Source organism: Mobula hypostoma, chromosome 15 (assembly GCF_963921235.1).
Source record: "Mobula hypostoma chromosome 15, sMobHyp1.1, whole genome shotgun sequence".
Taxonomy (NCBI): Eukaryota; Metazoa; Chordata; class Chondrichthyes; order Myliobatiformes; family Myliobatidae; genus Mobula; species Mobula hypostoma.
Window position 1 is genome coordinate 46,062,159 of NC_086111.1, and position 21,821 is coordinate 46,083,979.

Here is a 21,821-nt window from a genome sequence, read left to right on the forward strand (position 1 = left end):
GCTTTGTCCACTGAGGTTGGGTGGGGCTACTCCTAGAGGTGATAGGTTATGGGTGAAAGCTGAAAAGTTTAAGGGGAGAAACTTCTTCACTCAGAGGAACATGAGAGTGAAAATAGGTGGCAGTGCAAGTGGTGCATGCGAGCTCAATTTCAACATTTAATCAAAGTTTGGATAGGTACTTGGATGGTAGGGGTATGGAGGGCAGTTAAAAAATACACGTGGACTAAGATGTTAACTGTCCTGTACTATCACCAGTGGGATCATTAGTTGATCTGCCACCTGTCTTCAGGAGTTTCGGCCCACTTATGATCAAGACTCCCTCGAGGTGGTGGGCCAGCAGTGCTAAAGCACCACCTCCCACTGGTGAGCTTAAAAACTTGGCATCTGCCTCTATCAGAGTTGTTGGTCACTTCCATCCAATAGATAGTCTACTCTTCAGGTGTCTATGCAACTACTGAAGAGTTTGCAAGTTATGTATACACTGTCTGACTATCTGCCCCTCTGGACATACTTGGTCCACACCCATGCTGATCCTTTCTTTGCTGCCTCATCTGCAGCCCTGCTGGTTGACTTGATCTCTCTTCTAGTGAAGCCAAGGTCACGCAGCCACTCAAGAGCTAATAGACAATAGACAATAGATGCAGGAGTAGCCCATTTGGCCCTTTGAGCCAGCACCGCCATTCACTGTGATCATGGCTGATCATCCACAATCAGTATCCAGTTCCTGCCTTATCCCCATAACCTTTGATTCCGCTATCTTTAAGAGCTAATAGACAACAGACTGGAAAGTGAACGCAATAAACCCACGGCAGCCTACTTTGAATGGATAGCATGAGACCTTCCACCCTCTGATCTTAATTCTGCATACTTGGTTAACTTGCGCTCACGGGCTTCATCGATGTTGTCTTCCCAGGGGACTGTGAGTTCACCAATAACCACTTCTCTACTGGTGTCAGACCATACGCTTATTCCTGGACGCAATGTGGTGAAAGCTACTTGTACCTGGAAACTGCCTTTCCTGTCCAGGTCGGCCTTGACCCACCAATCATTGGCTGAAGAAAGTATGCTTGATCGTGAGCCTGCGCTGTGCACCCTTGACTTGGAGCCTTCTTTCACAAATGATATGCGATGTTCTGTGCAGCTTGGGGCAATAGTCTGGTTACTGTTCGATGGGAGTAGGCCACTTAAATGGTTTGACATGCACTAGATGGGCCAGATGGCCTGTTTCTGTGCTGTACTTTTCTATGACTCTAAATTGATAGTTTTGGATGCAGGATATATTCCGGTATGGAGGTGGAGCAGTAAATTGGATCTTAATCATTGGATTGATTCTGGGAAGGCTAGTGCTGATGTTATGTGTAAGACTGGTGGTTTTTTGCAGGTGAAAGCAAATAGTTGTTATGTAATCATCATTAGCCCTTTCACCTGGAATTATTCCAAGTTACAGAACGGGTAGGCAACCTACGGCCCGGAAAGGTATTTTGACCGGCCTGCGAGCAAGTATTGAGATACTATGCTTATCCGGCCCACGAGCGATTTTTCCTTATTCTTAGTGTTTCACGCAACCACACTGATGGACGTGCATGGCGTCTTGTTACACTGGCCCCAGGTTCCGTTTTGTTCCAAACCAAACACTGGTATATACGAATGACAGAAAGGCAGACTATCTTACTAATATATATTAGATACTCTCCATGCATGCACAGGTTTTCAGATGGTATCGTTCAAATTTGTAAACAGAAACAGCGTCACTGTGTTTTAACAAGAGATCCATGCTAAATATCCAGATATTTACATGTGCTACGATACTTGTGGAATAACTCACATTGCCATCGAAGCTGGAAAGAATCGCAACGCTGAAGCAAGAAGGGAATGACAGCAACGGAAAGAACGAGCAGCAGGCACCTCAACTACAGAGCCTTCACACACTTGCCCCATGTGTGGGAGGTACTTCCCATCCCGGATTGGACGTCAGCCACCTCCGGACACACACACAGTGTTTGTGCATGCAGGTGAAGGAGGCAGTAGAACCTGAATGTTACCATTGTTTTTCTCACTCAGTACTCACACTACTGCTTACTTCAGTTTCACTGCAATGAGTTGAGCACGAAAAGTTGAAACTCTCTGGATGTGGAACCGAGGAACCACTGGACTGCCAGGAATGTTGCCTTTAAACAAAGCTCCGTCTCCTTCCTTAGACAAAAGTTATAGGCAGTATTTGAAGTGTACCTGGTGTCTAAACCAATATTTATCCATTAACCAGTATCACTGTAAAATATTCTCTGGTCACCATTGCATTGTATTTAAAGAATTATGCTCTGCACCTGTATCATATGTTTGATTGTTGTTTTGGTTGGTTTCAGGATCAAGTGAGGTTGAAATATAACCCCAATTTAATATTGAAAAAATAGTTTAATAAGTCCTGATATATCTGGTTATAATTTTATTGCCTACTTGGATTTCATATTTATTTGAAAATAATTGAGTTAAATATTATTCAATCAAGTCAAGAGAGTCCTGCCAAAGGGTTTCGGCCCAAAACATCGACTGTACGTTATTCCATGGATGCTGCCTGGCCAGATGAGTTCCTCCTGCATTTTGTGTGTGTTGCGTTGAATATTATTCATATTTGTCACTTGGTAAATAATTAAGTTGTTTGGAGCTTTTGAAGTAAGTAACTGATATTGTGGAAAAATGTTTAAACTTGCTTAATGTGTGACTTTACTAACCATTTTGAGTCACTGCTTTCATTCTCAGATTTTATTTTGTTTTATTTAGGAGGGTGCTTTGACAGCCTTTCGAAAAACATATGACAAGACTGTTGCTCTGGGACATCGCCTAGATATTGTGTTTTACCTGCTGAGAATTGGCTTGTTTTACATGGATAATGATCTGATTACACGTAACATTGAAAAAGCTAAAAGGTACTTTTTAAAAAAGAGATACAGTACAGAACAGACCCTTCTGCCACAACGAGCCTCTGCCACCCAATTACACCCATGTACGTAGGTTAATTGGTCACATCTTTCGAATTTGGGAGGAAACCAGAGCACCTGGAAGAAGCCCACAAATTCACGGGCAGAATGCAAAAACTCCTTCCAAACAGCGATGGAATTGAACGCAGGTTGCTGGTGCTGTAATGGGGTTACACTAACTGCTAAGCTACTCTGGTGTCCTGGGGTTCAGGGTCTCTGTGTCATCCTCACAGGAAAATCACTCAAGCCATGGCCATACCAACATTTGTTGCAGTTGCTTCACGTGCAACTGTTCATTTTCCTTCAATTCATGTGAATTCTGTAGTGTGTCCCTTGGCCTATCTTCCTATTCAGTGTTTGGCACTGAGCTGTACACTTGGATGTCAATGTTGTTCTGTATCGCAGTCATCAGAGACGATCACATTCATAATGTTTTAATGTTTCGTTTGTGATTAGAATTCATATGTGAGATATAAGTTGGATAGGTAATGCAGCAGATTTGCATGCAGTATATTGAATTTAACTTATTTAAGCTAATCAGTAAAATAACACCGATGGAATCAACAGAGCCCCAAAATGTTTGTAAGATGGTTTGAACTTAACTGTTATTTTGTGGGTTGTGAATTGATGGACATAGATTAACCATAATTACCAGTGGCATTGTCATTTTAATTCTGATGTAGCATGGAAGCATGTTTGCAATTTATTTGAGGAATTAACCAAAACTAATAAATTTTATTTTTTAAGTGTATTTCATGTGTACCCTTTTGCAGTTTAATTGAAGAAGGTGGTGACTGGGATAGAAGGAATCGTCTGAAAGTTTATCAAGGGATGTATTGTGTAGCAGTTCGAGACTTCAAGCAGGCTGCAGAGCTATTCTTGGATACTGTCTCGACATTCACTTCTTATGAACTCATGGATTATAAAACCTTTGTAACTTATACTGTTTACGTCAGCATGATTGCATTGGAGCGGCCAGACCTTCGAGAAAAGGTAAGTAATATGATAGTGTAATAATTTAAATTAGATTGTTTTGTGGATGCATTTTTATGGATATGTATGCGGGAAGTTGTTAAGGAATCAACATTAACATCAACCATTGACATTAGCCATTGGTATTTTACTTTGGTGAATTTCTGATCTCCTTAACTCCAAGGTATTGTCCATCTTAAGTCTGTGCTCTGCTTTAACATGTGTGGTGTTGGGCTGGCCAAAATTGTGTCTAAGTAATGTCAGTATTAAAAAGATTGTGGTGTTGGATGTCTCGCAAAACATCAAGGTGAATAATACCCAGGGCGTTATGGAATCAAACTCCCAATACTGAGGAAAGCAAGGATGATATTGCTGAGGCTTTGACAGAGATAGTTGTATCCTCTGGTCTTCTGGTGCCTCACCTGTGGCTAATATTATTCCTTCGGTGAAGACGTGCAGTGGGCAAACTTGGAAATTGTAAGCTGCTCAGACTTGAGAATTTTTGGAGAAGATTCTTGGACAAGGTTTATGCACAATTGGTAAAGTTTGGACTTAATAGGGATAGTCAGCATGGCTACGTGGATGTCTGTTAAGCAGTTGACAAGCTCCTTCATGGTGGACTGATCCAAAAGATTAAATTGTATGAGTTCCACAATAGGTTGGTAAACTGGATCCAAATTTGGCTTCAAAGGCACAATGGTCCTGGACTGTGTTTCTGAGTGCAGGTCTGTGACCACTGGTATTACACAAGGATCAGAGCTAAGACTTCTATATTATGTAATACATGTTAATTATTTGAATTAAAATGTTGGTTGTTTGCTTGGTAAATTTGCAGATGATAGGATTAATGAAGTTGTGAATAGTGAGGAAAGTTATCAAGAGGTCATTTGGAAATTTGGGAGAGAAATAGCAGATAGTTTAATCCGGACAAGTGAAATGTTGATGTTGGGGGTGCAGATGTAAGAATAAGAAGAGAAGAGAAATTGCCTTTAAACTCACGAGAGAGCATAGGCCATCAACTTTTTGCTGTTGCTGTTGATGTTGCTGTAGCAGGCAATTTCTTTTTTACGAGGTTGAGTTGCTAGCTCGACGCTCAACCCAGCACGGATGGAAAGCGTGCACGGGAGCTGGCTGGATTCGAACTCGGGACTTTCCGCCCCAAAGTCCATCGCTGATGCCACAATGCCACCAGCTGGCAGGTATGAATAAAGTATACAGTAAAAAGCAGAGGATTGGGAAGCTTTTAAAAACCAATAGCAATAGTAAAAAAAAACCATAAGGAGACAAAAGGTGAAATACGAAGTTCAGCTAACCAAAAATATCAAAGAGGATACCAAAAGTTTTTTAGATATATAAAGAGTAGAAGAGAGATGAGCATGGATATTCGATTGCTGGAAAATGACACAGGAGAGATAGTAATGGGGATGGATGGCAAAGAAACGGCAGATGAACCTAAGTATATTACGTCAGTCTTCACTGGAGAACACTTGCTGTATGTCAGAAATTCGAGTGTGTCAGGAGGTAGAAGTGAGTGTAGTTGCTATTACTAAGGAAAAGGTGCTTGGAAAGCTGAAATGTCTAAAGATAGATAAGTCACTGACCAGATGGATTACACCCCAGGGTTCTGAAAGAGATGGCTGAAGAGATTGTGGAGGCATTAGTAATGATTTTTCACTAGATTCTGGAATGGTTGTGGAGCTTTGGAAAATTGCAAATGTCATTCTACTCTTTGAGAATGGTGGGAGGCAGAAGAAAATAAATTATAGGCCAGTTAGCCTGACTTCAATGGTTAAAAGATGTTGGAGTCCATTATTAAGAATGAGGTTTTGGGGTATATGGAGATGCATGATAAAGTAGGCCAAAGTGAGCATGGTTTCTTTAAGAGGAAACCTAGCCTGACAAATCTGTTGGAATTCTTTGAGGAAATAACAGGCAGGGGAGACAAAGAAGAGTCAGTGGATGTTGTTTTACTTGGATTTTCAGAAGGCCTTTGACAAAGTGCTGCACATGCGGCTGCTTAACAAGATAAAGAGATATTGTAGGTAAGTGTATGGTCATGCACTTTGATAAAGGAATAAAGGCATAGACTATTTTCTAAATGGAGAAAATTCAAAAATCAGAGGTGCAAAGGGACTTGAAGTCCTTGTGCAGGATTTCCTAAAGGTTAATTTGCAGGTTGAACTTGTGGTAAGGAAGGCAAATGCAATGTTAGCATTCATTTTGTAAGGACTAGAATATAAGAGCAAGGATGTAATACTGAGGCTTTATAAGGCAATGGTCAGACTGCACTTAGAGCCTTGTGAGCAGTTTTAGGCCCCTTATCTAAGGAAACAATGTGCTGGCATTGGAGAGGGTCCAGAAGGGGTTCACAAGAAGGAAGAATTAGAATTTATTTAAATCTTACATAAATCCCAAAACATGAGGGAGTTAAAATCTTTGCATTATGACTCCATTGCACTGTACAGACATGCGAATTTCGAAGTCTAATGGCTTGTTGAAAGAAGCTGTCCCGTAGCCTGTTGGTCCTGGCTTTACTGCTGTAATGCTGTGGTACTGTCCAGGAATGAAAGGGTTAATGTATAAGAAGCATTTGATGGCTCTGGGCTTAGAGGAATGAAGGGGTGGATCTCATTGAAACCTATGGAATATTATGAAGCCTACAGTGGATGTGGAGAGGATGTTTCCTATAGTAGGCTTGTCCAGGGCCTGAGGACACAGCCTCAGAATAGAGGGATGTCTATTTTGAACAGAGAATAGAAGGCATTTCTTTAGCCAGAGGGTGGTGAATCTGTGGAATTCTTTGCCACAGACAGCTGTGGAATATATTTGGGTATATTTAATGTAGAGGTTAATAGGTTCTTCATTCGTCAGGGCGTCGAAGGTTACAGGGAGAAAGCTAGAGAATGGTGTTAAGCAGGATAATAAATCAGGCATGATGGATTGGCAGAGCAGACTCGATGGGCTCCTGTGTCTTACTGACCTGTGGATCCCAAAAAGCACTGATGTGTAGAGGGACTTAGGAGTGCAAATCTGTGCTCCTGTGAAAGCAGCAGCACAGGTGAATAGACGATGAAGTCAAGATGCCTTCATCCTTTATCAGCTTTATTTATTTATTTATCACTTGAACATCAAAACACACAGTGAAGTGTGTCATTTGCATCGAACAACCAACACTACCAAGTGTTGCCATACATTCTGGTACCGACGTAGCATGTTCACAAGGTTCAGCCAGACAACACAAGTAGCCCCAACCCTCTTCCCACCCACCCACTCACACATACAGTCAGGCTGCCACTAGTCCTCCCACCTATAGTCCTTGGCCCCGGACTCTCAGACTCACACCATCAGGCTTCCAATCTCCAGTCCCTTGCCCAGACTCACTGACATTGGGCCTCCAACCTCTGGACTTCGTCAGTCTCTGGGTATTGATCCTAAGACTTGCCAGTGACAGGACTTTGACCTCCTAGTTGCAGTCTCCGATCACTGACCTCTGGTTTTCGACCCCAGGACTACTTGATCATAGGCTACCGACCTCAAGACTTGCCAATAGACTTTGTGCCTCCAAACTACGGACTCACTGACCTTGGGCTCCAACTCCAGGACTTGAGGACTGTGGGGATCACTGGTCCTCAATCTCCAGTCCTGCAAACTTTGTCTCCCAGGTGGCTTCCGAACTTTGAGCCCTCAGTGTTGAATCCTGACCCCCATCTCCTTCCCCCCAAGTCTACATTCACCCTGACCTCTTGTCCCCCACTGACTGTGAGTATAAAAACTGGGAGGTCATATTGCATCTGCATTAAATTAGTTAGCCCACATTTGGATTTCCAAGCAGCACACTGGTGAAAACATGGTAGCTTTGGAATAGGTGTAGAAAAGATTCACTAAGATGTTGCCTGAATACAGCATGAAGCCTCAAGGAGAGGTTGGACAGACTTCAATTTTTTTTTTGTTCTCTCTAACTTTAGAGGGTATAAAATTGCACAGGATGAAAGCGGGCCTTTTGGATTAACTTGTCCATATCAATCAATGGGATCTCTTCACCTAACATTTTTCAGCCTGTTTCACCAACATCTCTTTACAGTTTAAGACTATCCTGCATATCATTATCAATTATGTCATTCACAAACTTACTGATTTTGCCTCCGATAGTCATTTCTAAATTGCATGCACATTACAAATGGTAAAGGTCCCAGCTTCGATCCTTCTAGGACACTTTTGGTCACTGAGATCCAGTCACAAAAACATCTCACTCTCTGTATTCTATTGCCAAACCAATTTTGAATCCAATTTGTGAACTTGCCATGGATTCCAAGAGCCCTACCTTTTGAACCTGTCTTCCGTGTGGAATCTTGTAAAAGGTTTTACTAAAATCCATGTAAATCACATCTACTGCCCTGCCCTCATTGATAGACTTTAACTCTTCAGAGAATTAAATGAAATTGGATATACAGGATCTGCTCGTATCTGATGTAGTCATTACCATTCTAAGTGATTAATCCATTCCCACAGATTTTTCCCTACCATCTTCCCTGCCATTGTTAATAGGAACACAGGTTTATTATTACCACACTTTTCATTGCTATCTCCCTTGAAAAGGGAGACCATATTTACATCTAGTCATCTAGTATGTTACTGGTTTCCAGTGAAGGTATGAAGTTCTCCGATAGACCCCAACTAAAATTATGAGAGACATAGTGTAGCCAGTGTCTCCATCTCCAGGATGGAAATGACAAATACTAGAAGGCAGAGGTTTTAGATGAAATGAAGTTTAAATGAGATTTGTGAGGCAGTGTTTTTAAAAAAGCATAGATAATATTAGGCACTGGAGGATGCTGCTGAGGGAGGTAGTAAAAGCAGATATGAAAGCCGTGTTTAAGATTGAACATCCAGGGAATAGAGGGAAATGAACCGTGTGCAGGCAAATGAATGTATTGGCATCATGATCTGCGCTGGTGTGGTGTTCGGAGAGTCTGTTCCTGCTGTAGTATTCTGTGTTCATATCTTTGATCTTCAGTCGAGTTTTTTGTTCCTGCCCTACATCAGGAGCCAGAATATGTTGTTTCTAATGTAGGTTAAATAAGACCATTTTATGTTTGAAATCAGCTCAAATTCCCAAGTTCTTGTGTAGATATTAGCCATTTGCAGATGACACAAAGTTCAGAATGGAGAAGGATGTCATAGGATGCAACAGGATATAGATTAGTTACAGATGTAGATGAAATTAATATAGGATTAAGCAACATACATCAAAGTTGCTGGTGAACGCAGCAGGCCAAGCAGCATCTATAGGAAGAGGCGCAGTCGACGTTTCAGGCCGGGATCCCTTACTCACTCTTCCTTCAGTTAGTCCTGACGAAGGGTCTCGGCCTGAAACGTCGACTGTGCCTCTTCCTATAGATGCTGCTTGGCCTGCTGCGTTCACCAGCAACTTTGATGTATTTTGCTTGAATTTCCAGCATCTGCAGAATTCCTGTTGTTTGCGTTTAATATAGGATTAATCTGGTTTTCTGGCAACGTGCTACTATAAAGATTGTTCTGGTTGTTTACTTTTTGTGACATTGCTCTGATCAAATTATTTGCCACATTTTCCCATTAGACGGGACTATATAGGCAAAATTCTACATTTGGGTTTACAGGGTGGGGGTGGTGAGTTTGCATTCCTCAGAAACAGTCCATGCTGCAATTTCCTGTACTGTGAAGCATTGTCATCTGCACATGTGTCAAGAAGCACGAGGAAAAAGTAATTTTCTCCATATCTCCAATTTTTAGATAATGAATTGTGTAACAATAAATTTTGACTGCCCAGATGGCCATAACATGGGGCTTGCCTGTATTTTGGAAAGTAATCCATTGCTTATGAAATACTTTGGGATATCCTAATCCTAATAATGTAAACAGCTATGTAAATGTAAATAATTTCTTCCTGTTTCGGCTTTGCAACAATTTTAGATCCTTTGTCTCCTTCAAACATTGATGTACTCTGAAAGGAATTATTGCAAGGAAAGCACGGGTAACTGCCAGTAGTTAGTAAATATGTATTAACATAATAAGTACAGAAAAGCAGTTGGTACTGTGCATTTAAATCTTGCCCAGTCTGGTCTAACTTTGACTGAATCTTATGAGAATAATGATGTGTTATCTTAATCGAGCCTAATAGTATATTATGGTACATCTAGTGGGATGACTGGTGTAGGAAATGGGAGGTGAAATATGTTTATGACTGAGCCACATTGTCATGACACAGTGAGAAGTATCTTATTCACCTGGTTGCCATCTCCTGGGAGTGCCTTCTAGTACAGGGAAAATCTTACCTAGGCACTCATCGCTTACTTTGAAGAGAAGGCAAAAATCTATAAATCTGATTATTTTGCCAATTGCTAAGGTAAAGTCATAGAACATTACAGCACAGAAACGGGCTCTTTGGCCCATCTATTCAATGACATACTATTATTTTGCCACCTGGACCACCTTCTGATCCACCTCTAGTCCTCTCATCACTGCTCCCTTTCCCATACCCTATTTCCTCTGTCACTCATTTTCATCTTGCTCCTGGTTCCATCCAGCTGCTCCAGAACGTTCCCTTATTTATCAGAATACAATACTTGTAGCCTTTGCATTCCTATCTTTGCTTATCTTTCCTGTTTCTACCTTTTATTCTCCCTCACCCCAACCGGGCTCCATCTGCAAATGTTCTTTTGCTAAGCTGTTTCCATTTATCACCCACCTAAAGCTGGTCCTCAATCTGGGCTAAATTTAAATGCAGTGTTAACTGCTTTTCTGTAATTGTTGTTATTATGATCCATACACAGGGCCATTAGTTGAAGATTATGGGAGAATATGCATTGTAATTGGTACATATGCCCTTTGTCCAGTTTATAGGAAATGCAAAACAGTAAAATGATCTACAGCAAAAAGACAAGATAAATATAGGTATCAACTACAAAAGGAGAAGATGGTGGAATGATTGATAAATAATGTCAGGCGATAGTAGGATAAACAAAAAAATGTAGAAGAAAGATGTGTTTTGTTAAAAAGGTAGATGGAAGAGTTTAGGAGAGAATTCCACAAAGCATGTACAAGAATACAGAGTCAGATGTACAAGGGCTCAGATTATGGCAAGGATGGAGATCGGTGCAAAGATTTAGTGGGATAAATTCATGGAAACAAGAGGATTGATACATTAATCCCAGTTCTGGATAAGGGCAAGCTGCTGCAAACATTTGAACTTAAAGGGTGCAAATTGAGGTGACACCAGTTGGCATCAAAGTATTTTAGTCTAGATCCAAGGATAACTAATAGATATAACTGCAACACACATCAAAGTTGCTGGTGAACGCAGCAGGCCAGGCAGCATCTGTAGGAAGAGGTGCAGTCGACGTTTCAGGCCGAGACCCTTCGTTAGTCCTGACGAAGGGTCTCGGCCTGAAACGTCGACTGCACCTCTTCCTACAGATGCTGCCTGGCCTGCTGCGTTCACCAGCAACTTTGATGTGTGTTGCTTGAATTTCCAGCATCTGCAGAATTCCTGTTGTTTAGATATAACTGCATCTGGTCAAGCTGGACTTGGTTTAATGATATACCACTGACCACTCCATTAAATGTGGACTTGGTATTCAGGCACTGATTCATTTGGCAAGGCTAGTTTGAACACATTAGGTCTTTAATTGGACATTACATTGCTAGCTGATGATCCAGCAGTTAACTGAGAAAACATTTTGTTGTTGAGCAGAGTTTTGTTGTTTCAGATATAATGTACAACAAGTATGTGACTTGGATAGGTACATAGATGGGAGCCAGGCTGGGGAGTGGAGGGGAGAAAATTTAAAGATGGTGACAAGAAAGGAAGCAGGAATGCAAAGGCTACACGTTTTGTATTCTGATAAACAAGGGAGATGAGGGCAGATGGAAAGATTGGAAGGGGATCCGATCCAGTGGGTGAAATGTTCTGGAGTAGCTGGATGGAACCAGGAAGAAGATGAAAATGGGTGATAGAGGAGGGAGGGTATAGGAAAGGGAACAGAGGTGGGAGGACCAGAGGTGGAACAGAAGGAGGGTGAGAGGGGAACTCAAGAAATAAAAGGTTACCTAAATCTGGAAAATTCAATGTTCATACCATTGACTTATGACCACATATGCAGAACATGAGGGGATGCCCTAATTTTCATTGGACCAAGCACAAACAGGCTGTTGTGGGAATGGGGAACTGAAACTGTGTGCAACCAGGAGCTTAGGATGACAATTCTGAACAGTGTGCAAGTGCTGAGCAAAACAGTGAACTAGAATGCACTTAGTTTAGTTGATGTAGAGACCACAGCAAGAGCATCAAATGTAGCAGACAAACTTGGAGGAGGTTTATCTGAATCTCTGCCTCATCAAAGGACTATCTCCGTCTCCGTGTAGGATTTTATGAATAAAACATGCAAGACTAATTTTATGTACTTACCAGTTGCTGCAGCCCTTCCATTACGAACAAACCAAAAGCAGTCACCTTACACTGACATCACTGCGTCAGACACTGTCTCTTAAAATGAATCCAACTCAATGACGCTGTTTGTGAATGATGTAAAACAGATTCTATTATGAACAATATTGGTCATTTGTCACCCACTATGTTACCCTGTAATGGCTTCCCCCACCCTAAAATTCACTAAAGCCAACATTGTGAGTCTGTCTAGAGCTTGTACGAGCCACCTGGCTTGGGTCCTGTGTACCTCAGTTGGAGTAACAGCTGGTGCCTCTGGCTCGTCCAGAGGCGGAGGACAAGCTAGCTCGCAGTTAGTTTTTACAATGTCTCCTGAGACGGTGATGTGCCTCTCATGTGAGATGTGGCGGTCTTGGGGGAACGCCCCTCTCCTGCAGAGTCACATCTGCCAGAAGTGCATACAGCTGGGCAATCTGGAAGACCGTGTAAAGAATCTGGAGCAGCAGCTGGATGACCTTCGACTCATAAGGGAGAATGAGGCAGTCATAGATGAGAGCTACAGGGAGGTAGTCACACCTAGGCTGTCGGAAGCAGGTCGTTGGGTGACAGTCAGAGGGGGGAAAGCGAAGGTGAGCAGACAGGTAGTGCAGAGCACCCCTGTAGCCATTCCCCTGAATAATAAGTTTACCGCCCTGGATACTGTTGGTGGGGACGACGGACCAGGTGTGAGCCACGGTGGCAGGGCCTCCGGCACTGAGTCTGACGCTGTGGTGCAGAAGGGTGCGACGGAGAAGAGGAGAGCTGTCGTCATAGGAGACTCTATAGTCAGGGGAGCAGACAGGAGATTTTGTGGACGTGAGAAGGACACCCGCATGGTTTGTTGCCTCCTGGGTGCCAGGGTCCGGGATGTCTGTGACCGGGTGCACGACATCCTGGTACAAGAGAGAAAGCAACCAGAAGTCGTGATACATGATGGGACCAACGACATAGGCAGGAAGAGGGAAGAGGTCCTGAAGTGTGAGTTTCGGGAACTAGGCAGAAGGCTGAAGAACAGGACCTCAAGGGTGGCGTTCTCAGGATTGCTGCCAGTGCTACGTGACAGTGATGGTAAGAATTGGAGGAGATGGCAGTTGAATGCGTGGCTGAGGAGTTGGTGCAGGGAGCAGGGTTTTAGATTTTTAGATCATTGGGATCTCTTCTGGGGAAGGTGGGACCTGTACAGATTGGATGGGTTGCACCTGAACTCGAGGGGGAGCAATGTCCTTGCAGGTAGGTTTGCTAGCATGGTTCGGGAGGGTTTAAACTAATTTGCGAGGGGGATGGGACCCAGAGCGATAGAGCAGTGAAAGAAGTGCAAGGAGTAAAGCCAGATCTAACATACAGAGAGGCTTTGAGGAAAGAGAAGCAGAATAAACGGTGTAAAGACAGTAAGGTAGAAGGGCTGAAATGTGTGTACCTCAATACAAGAAGCACCAGGAACAAAGGTGATGAACTGAGAGCTTGGATACATACATGGAATTATGATGTAGTGGCCATTACAGAGACTTGGCTGGCACCAGGGCAGAAATGGATTCTCAATATTCCCGGATTTCAGTGCTTTAAAAGGGATAGAGAGGGTGGAAAAAGGTGAGGAGAGGTGGCATTACTGGTCAGGGATACTATTACAGAAAGGGGGGGTAATGTAGCAGGATCCTCTTTTGAGTCAATATGGGTAGAAGTCAGGAACAGGAAGGGAGCAGTTACTCTATTGGGGGTATTCTATAGGCCCCCTGGTAGCAGCAGAGATACAGAGGAGCAGATTGGGAGGCAGATTTTGGAAAGGTGCAAAAATAACAGGGTTGTTATCATGGGTGACTTTAACTTCCCTAATATTGATTGGCACCTGATTAGTTCCAAGGGTTTAGATGGGGCAGAGTTTGTTAAGTGTGTCCAGGACGGATTCCTGTCACAGTATGTGGACAGGCCGACCAGGGGGAGTGCCATACTAGATCTAGTACTAGGTAATGAACCGGGTCAGGTCACAGATCTCTCAGTGGGTGAGCATCTGGGGAACAGTGACCACCGCTCCCTGGCCTATAGCATTATCATGGAAAAGGATAGAATCAGAGAGGACAGAAAATTTTTATTTGGGGAAAGGCAAATTATGAGGCTATAAGGCTAGAACTTGCGGGTGTGAATTGCGATGATGTTTTTGCAGGGAAATGTACTATGGACATATGGTCGATGTTTAGAGATCTCTTGCGGGATGTCAGGGATAAATTTGTCCCGGTGAGGAAGATAAAGAATGGTAGGGTGGAGGAACCATGGGTGACTAGTGAGGTGGAAAATCTAGTCAGGTGGAAGAAAGCAGCATACATGAGGTTTAGGAAGCAAGGATCAGATGGGTGTATTGAGGAATATAGGGAAGCAAGAAAGGAGCTTAAGAAGGGGCTGAGAAGAGCAAGAAGGGGGCATGAGGCGAGTGGGGTAAAGGAAAACCCCAAGGCATTCTTCAGTTATGTGAAGAAAAAAGATGACAGGAGTGAAGGTAGGACCGATTAGAGATAAAGGTGGAAGATGTGCCTGGAGGCTGTGGAAGTGAGCGAGGTCCTCAATGAATACTTCTCTTCGGTATTCACCAATGAGAGGGAACTTGATGATGGTGAGGACAATATGAGTGAGGTTGATGTTCTGGAGCATGTTGATATTAAGGGAGAGGAGGTGTTGGAGTTGTTAAAATACATTAGGACAGATAAGTCCCCGGGGCCTGACGGAGTATTCCCCAGGCTGCTCCACGAGGCGAGAGAAGAGATTGCTGAGCCTCTGGCTAGGATCTTTATGTCCTCGTTGTCCATGGGAATGGTACCGGAGGATTGGAGGGAGGCGAATGTTGTCCCCTTGTTCAAAAAAGGTAGTAGGGATAGTCCGGGTAATTATAGACCAGTGAGCCTTACATCTGTGGTGGGAAAGCTGTTGGAAAAGGTTCTTAGAGATAGGATCTATAGACATTTAGAGAATCATGGTCTGATCAGGGGCAGTCAGCATGGCTTTGTGAAGGGCAGATCGTGTCTAACAAGTCTGATAGAGTTCTTTGAGGAGGTGACCAGGCATATAGATGAGGGTAGTGCAGTGTATGTAATCTATATGGATTTTAGTAAGGCATTTGACAAGGTTCTACACGGTAGGCTTATTCAGAAAGTTAGAAGGCATGGGATCCAGGGAAGTTTGGCCAGGTGGATTCGGAATTGGCTTGCCTGCAGAAGGGAGAGGGTGGTGGTGGAGGGAGTACATGCAGATTGGAGGATTGTGACTAGTGGTGTCCCACAAGGATCTGTTCTGGGACCTCTACTTTTCGTGATTTTTATTAACGACCTGGATGTGGGGGTAGAAGAGTGCGTTGGCAAGTTTGCAGACGACACAAAGGTTGGTGGTGTTGTAGATAGTGTAGAAGATTGTCAAAGATTGCAGAGGCATTGATAGGATGCAGAAGTGGGCTGAGAAGTGGCAGATGGAGTTCAACCCAGAGAAGTGAGAGGTGGTACACTTTGGATGGACAAACTCCAAGGCAGAGTACAAAGTAAATGGCAGGATACTTGGTCTTGTGGAGGAGCAGAGGGATCTCGGGGTACATGTCCACAGATCCCTGAAAGTTGCCTCACAGGTGGATAGGGTGTTAAGAAAGCTTATGGGGTGTTAGCTTTCATAAGTTGAGGGATAGAGTTTAAGAGTCGCGATGTAATGATGCAGCTCTATAAAACTCTGGTTAGGCCACACTTGGAGTACTGTGTCCAGTTCTGGTCACCTCACTATAGGAAGGATGTGGAAATATTGGAAAGGGTACAGAGGAGATTTACCAGGATGCTGCCTGGTTTAGAAAGTATGCATTGTGACGACAGACCAAATTATCAGAAGATTAATGCCGATAAGAGGACAATGGGGGAACATTCAGAAATGTTAATAAGAGACGAGAGGGATTAACGAAAAGGAGACACAGTTCCGAGTATTGTCAGAGACCGGTGGCTTTGAACCCTGAACTGTTTGAAGTTTGATGGACAGGCGATACCCCAGCAGGGGGATAAAAAGGGACAGGTTCGCTAAGGCAATAGACACACGACACCACGAGGTAACGAGACCCTGGAAGCGGTGTGCCCCCACAAGTTGGTGAGAGTTTTGGAGGTCTGGTCGCGGGACCAGCCATAGACGCACAGGGTAGAAAGATACGGTCGGGCGGGAACCCGGTGTGTGTGTCCGCCCTTGCCTGGATGCCGGGTTCACCGCAGAAGAACGATCGTATCTGGAACGGAGGGGTCACAGTCGGTGACCTCAGAAGAAATTACAAAGGGCTCGCCCGAAAGCTAACTGCGAGGAATATCAAAGGTCTGTTTGGAATCCGTTTTGAATATTCATTCGCTTTTGCTCTCTCTCTTCTCCCCGCCCCAACGGCACAACAGCGATTACTGTGAACTGAACTGAACTAAATTGAACTGAACCTTGCGTCACTTGAAACTGATCATTTACCCCTAGACTGCGATAAAGCTTGATTGATCCTATTATCCTAGTTCTGTGTACATGTGTGTTTTATCATTGCTAAACTGTTGCATTTATATCCTTTTGATTAGAGTACTGTGTTGCTTATTTCTTTAATAAAACTTTCTTAGTTCCAGTAATCCAGACTCCAACTAAGTGGTCCATTTCTGCTGGTTTGGCAACCCAGTTACGGGGTACGTAACAGCATTATGATCAGAGATTAAGGGAGCTAGGGCTTTACTCTTTGGAGAGAAGGAGGATGAGAGGAGACATAATAGAGGTGTACAAGATAATAAGAGGAATAGAGTGGATAGCCAGCGCCTCTTCCCCAGGGCACCACTGCTCAATACAAGAGGACATGGCTTTAAGGTAAGGGGTGGGAACTTCAAGGGGAATATTAGAGGAAGGTTTTTTACTCAGAGAGTGGTTGGTGCATGGAATGCACTGCCTGAGTCAGTGGTGGAGGCAGATACACTAGTGAAGTTTAAGAGACTACTAGACAGGTATATGGAGGAATTTAAGGAGGGGGCTTATATAGGAGGCAGGGTTTGAGGGTCGGCACAACATTGTGGGCCGAAGGGCCTGTACTGTGCTGTACTGTTCTATGTTCTATGACACGCATATGGTCACGTTGTGATCCGGGGGTTTCGTAGTGGACCCATCAGGTCTTGGTGGTCTAGTTTAAGGTGATCTAGAGAAATACGTTGGGCTAACCGTTCCTGTCTACAATAAAATACTTTTCACCCCATTCCAAAACATGGAACAGGCCTTCATAAAGTGTTGATGTGCATCATGGCAGACAAAAACAAGTTATGTGAAACATGGGTCAAATGGAACCCAAGAATGCTGTATGCCATGATGAAGTACAGTACTGTATAAAAGTCTTGGGTTCATGTATATCAGGGGTCCCCAACCCTTTTTTGCAATGTGGACCGGTTTATTATTGATAATATTCTTGCGGACTGGCCAACCCTGGGGGTGGGGGGGGCGTGGTAGGGTTGCCATCGGACAAGAGTAGCGGTCAAATACGTTGTGTTTACCCCGAGTAAGACTACAATGACCATGAAGCCTTGCGCGGGCACCAGTGCGCATGCGTGATACGTGCCGATTTTTTTCTACAAATCATTTTTGGCAATTCTGTTGGGGGGGGTGTTAATCACAATCGGAATATAGGTGATAAGTGGCTAATACACTCAGTTTCGTTTCTAAACGGGTTTATCTAACAAATTTAATAGTAAACACACAACGCATATTTTCCTCGCATGAATATAGTGATAAGTATTATCGGGGAGGACAGAGGAGCTTGAAGTAAGTGTTGAACGAACTTGCAGTAGAAGTAGTAGTAGAGGCAGGTTCAATATTATCATTTAAAGAAAAATTGGATAGGTATTTGGACAGGAAAGGAATGGAGGGTTGTGGGCTGATTGCAGGTCGCTGGGACTAGGTGAGAGTGGCGTTCGGCATGGACTAGAAGGGCAGAGATGGCCTGTTTCCGTGCTGTAATCGTTGTATGGTTAAATAAGTCACTTATATGTCAATAGCATCATAACATTTTAAGTAACGTTTGGGTATTAAACACACGGCACATATTTTCCCCGTATGAACATATAAAATCATTGCAACACACCAATATCGCTGAATCAGTAGGAGCCCTGGGCTTGTTTCCCTGCAACAAGACGGTCCTATCGAGCGGTGATGGGAGACAGCGATACTCGAAGGGGGTTCCTTATGTCCAGTCTATTTCGCAATTTAGTTTTCGTTGCATTCATTACAGAAAACTCCACTTCGCAGCGATATGATGTTGGAAATGGAAGCAATGTTTTCAATGCTTTCATGGGTATCTCAGGATATTTAGCCTTGACTTTGATCCTGAATGCTGGCAGAGATGTTATGTCAAACATACTTTTCAGCCCGCCGTCATTTGCAAGCTCGAGGAGTTGATCTTCCCGCGCTGACGTGGATGACGCGTGCGTAATGACCTCGCGTGCGTTCAAGCTCAACAGTGGCTGTGACAGGGAATGAGGAAAGGTGCAGCTGACTCATATCGTTTCCTCGCGGCCCGGTAGCACATGCTTTGCGGCCCGGTGGTTGGAGACCACTGATGTATATAGTTAGGGTGCCAAAAACTTTTACACAGTACTGTAGTAATTTTAGTTATTGTACTGTATTGCTGTCACACAAACAACATGGTGTATGTGAGTGATGATAAACCTGATTCTGATAATGGGTCTCAATTGTGGATCAAGAGTGGGAAGGAAATGGGGGGCTGCCTGTACACCAACTCAGCTGCAGAGGACTGCAAATCCTATTTTGGAGCCATTCTGAGCCCCAGCAGGACTCACGGGAGACGATCGTCCGTCAGGGAGCCACTCACACAGGCCATTGGACTGTGGGTGATAATGCTGCGGTGTGATGCAATTTAACAGCGTGGTACTGGGTCTTTGCGGCTGAGATGTCGACAATGCGAGTTGGGGACCGCAGTTGGAAGAAGTATCAGATGGAGTGCTGAACAGGGCAAGCCAGTTTTGATGAATGCCCAAGCCACATTCTCAGCTGTCATCGACACTAGAGGGACAACCTCTGGCCACCTGGTGGTACTGTCCACCATGGTAAGGAGATGCATGAAACCTTGGGGGTGGGGGGAGAGGACTAACCAGTTCCATATTGAAATGGTCAAACCATCGTGCAGGAACCTCGAAAGATGCTGATGGAGCCAAAGCATGACTTAATTTTCATCTGCTGACAGTCATCAGCTGCACTCCAGTAGTGGAGTCCTTCCTAAGGCTGTGCCACACAAATTTTAAAGCACCCACTTTCTGTGAAGCTTTCCCACCCAGATGAGAAAGGCTGTGAATGGAGTTAAAAACAGTAAGCCTCCAGTTTGCAGACACTGTGGGGTGAGAGCGACCAGTTGACACATCGCAAGGAAAGAAACTCTTGTGTTTCTGAACTTGACGTGAGCCAAATGTGGGCCCTTGACTGATGACCTGTAAGCCTGGACCTCTAGGTCGGTAGCTTACTCGGATGCCATGCAAGCATAGTCAGCTCCACTGTGTATGGCATCAACAGGAGGCCGTGAGAAACAATCAGCCATTGCATTATTTTTTCCTTTGATGTCCTATTATGTCAGTTGTGTATTCCAAAATGTAGGTCAGGTGGCATTGTGCTTTGGCCATCGTGTGCTTGACAGGTTTGTGGTTAACAAGTGCTGTGAAATGCCAAACCTAGGGTCAAAAATGAAAATGGCGGACAGCTGGACAGAGACCAAGAAGCTCACAGTCAAACGTGCTGAACTTCCTCTCGAGGAGGGGATGCCAGATGAAAGCCAGCAGTTGCCACATGCCTCCAACCAACTGTTCTTGCACAGCACCTCAGCATAGTCTGAGGCATTGGTAGTGATGGCTATTTGGGGATTGGGTGCATCAGTAGGGTCACATTCAAAAAAGCTTGTTTGTCGTCATCAAATGCTCTGTTATGTCTAGTGACCACTTAAGCATACATTTAGGGGCACTGCCTATAAGAGTACTATATAAGGGGAGCATAAGTTTAGCGACTTACAGAATGAACCTGTAATAGGAATTCACCATACCTAAAAACTTTTAGTGTTTTGATAGTGTGGGGCTGTGGCAAGTCCATAGTGGCGCTTTTGACAGCAGAGGTGTCATAACTTCTGTGGAGATGCGGTGGCAGAGAAAGTCAATAGTAAGCAACCCAAAATGACATTCAGCAGGGTAAGTAGCCCATGAAAAGTATGCGAAGATGTGATGTGTTTGGCTTTGGATGAGCTGGCGCAAGTATGCTGTCCAGAAAAAAGTCTTTTAACACAGAGTCCATTAGTCACTGGAATTTTTCAGCCCAGATGGCATGTGCAGAAACCCAAATAAACCGGATGGGGTTATAATTAGCAGTTTTGGGAAAGTCATCAGTGCACACAGGCATTTGGTGGTGGCCCTTTAGAAAAAAATTATCTTTCTGGCTAAACGTGCCAGAAAGCCTTGAATATGTGGGACAGGTAAAGGTGGGGAGGTAGTGGCCTTGCTAAGGCAGCAGTAATTGCCACATGGACAGCAACCACCATCTGGCTTGGGGATTATGTGGAAGGGTGAAACCCAAAGGCTAATTGACCTGCACCCAATGCCAAACATTTCCATGTCAGCCTACTCAGCCTTCATGCTGACCAGCTTTTCTGAGTACAGACTACTTGCACAGGCGTGGACTGGTGAGCCAGTCATGGAAATGTAGTGCTCGACCCCATTCTTTGTGTCTGTAGCGGAAAATGTGGGCTTGCTGAGGCTTGGAAATCACCCAGCAGGCAAGTGAATTCACATGTGGTGGTGCATGCACTAGTCAGGGTCTTCAAGGGAAACTTAGTGGGGGTCCAGGTAATGACCCAATGTTTTTTGCATCCTCAACCTGACAGTTCTTAAGATCTACTAACAGTCCTTTGGCAGAGGTCTAGCAACTTCAGCCAAGACAAGGCCCCCTGTGTGTTGATGTCCACTGAAGCAGTGTCACGCATCGTGTCCCATAAGTCTGGTTCCTGGTGCTGTTGGTGGTCCATCGCATTCTGCCTTATAATCAATGGGCAATGCTGGCAGCACACTGTCTGTAATGAACAATCGCCAACCCTGGCAACTGGAGGCCATGGCAGGCACAGACTTCCAGTGTCCTGATGCTCCAGCACTGTCAAAGCTGCATGGCAGTCAGTACTTCTTGGCGTTCATGCCAAAGTGTGTGTGGTAAAAACATAGACCTAGCATTGTTCAGTTTGGAGCCATAGACATGAGTCTTCTGGAGGCTCTGCTGATAGTCTACACTCAGCCTGGCAAAGGTGCATAAGTACTATCAGCCATTTTACCAAGCTCCCTATAGTCCTTCATGGGTGTATTAGCGAGGGCTGGCAAACCTGATCAGGAATTTGATATGAGTTATAAATAAATGATTCC

The 21,821-nt window shown here is 44.0% G+C and overlaps 1 protein-coding gene across 1 annotated transcript in view; it reads left to right on the top strand.

Moving 5' to 3' along the window:
- Nucleotides 1-21,821, top strand: part of psmd6 (proteasome 26S subunit, non-ATPase 6) — a 41,358-nt gene that overhangs the window by 16,494 nt on the left and 3,043 nt on the right. Inside the window, exons 3-4 of the mRNA XM_063067971.1 lie at nucleotides 2,779-2,924; nucleotides 3,749-3,968. Coding sequence (XP_062924041.1) covers nucleotides 2,779-2,924; nucleotides 3,749-3,968 — 366 coding nt within the window. The remainder of the gene's footprint in view (nucleotides 1-2,778; nucleotides 2,925-3,748; nucleotides 3,969-21,821) is intronic.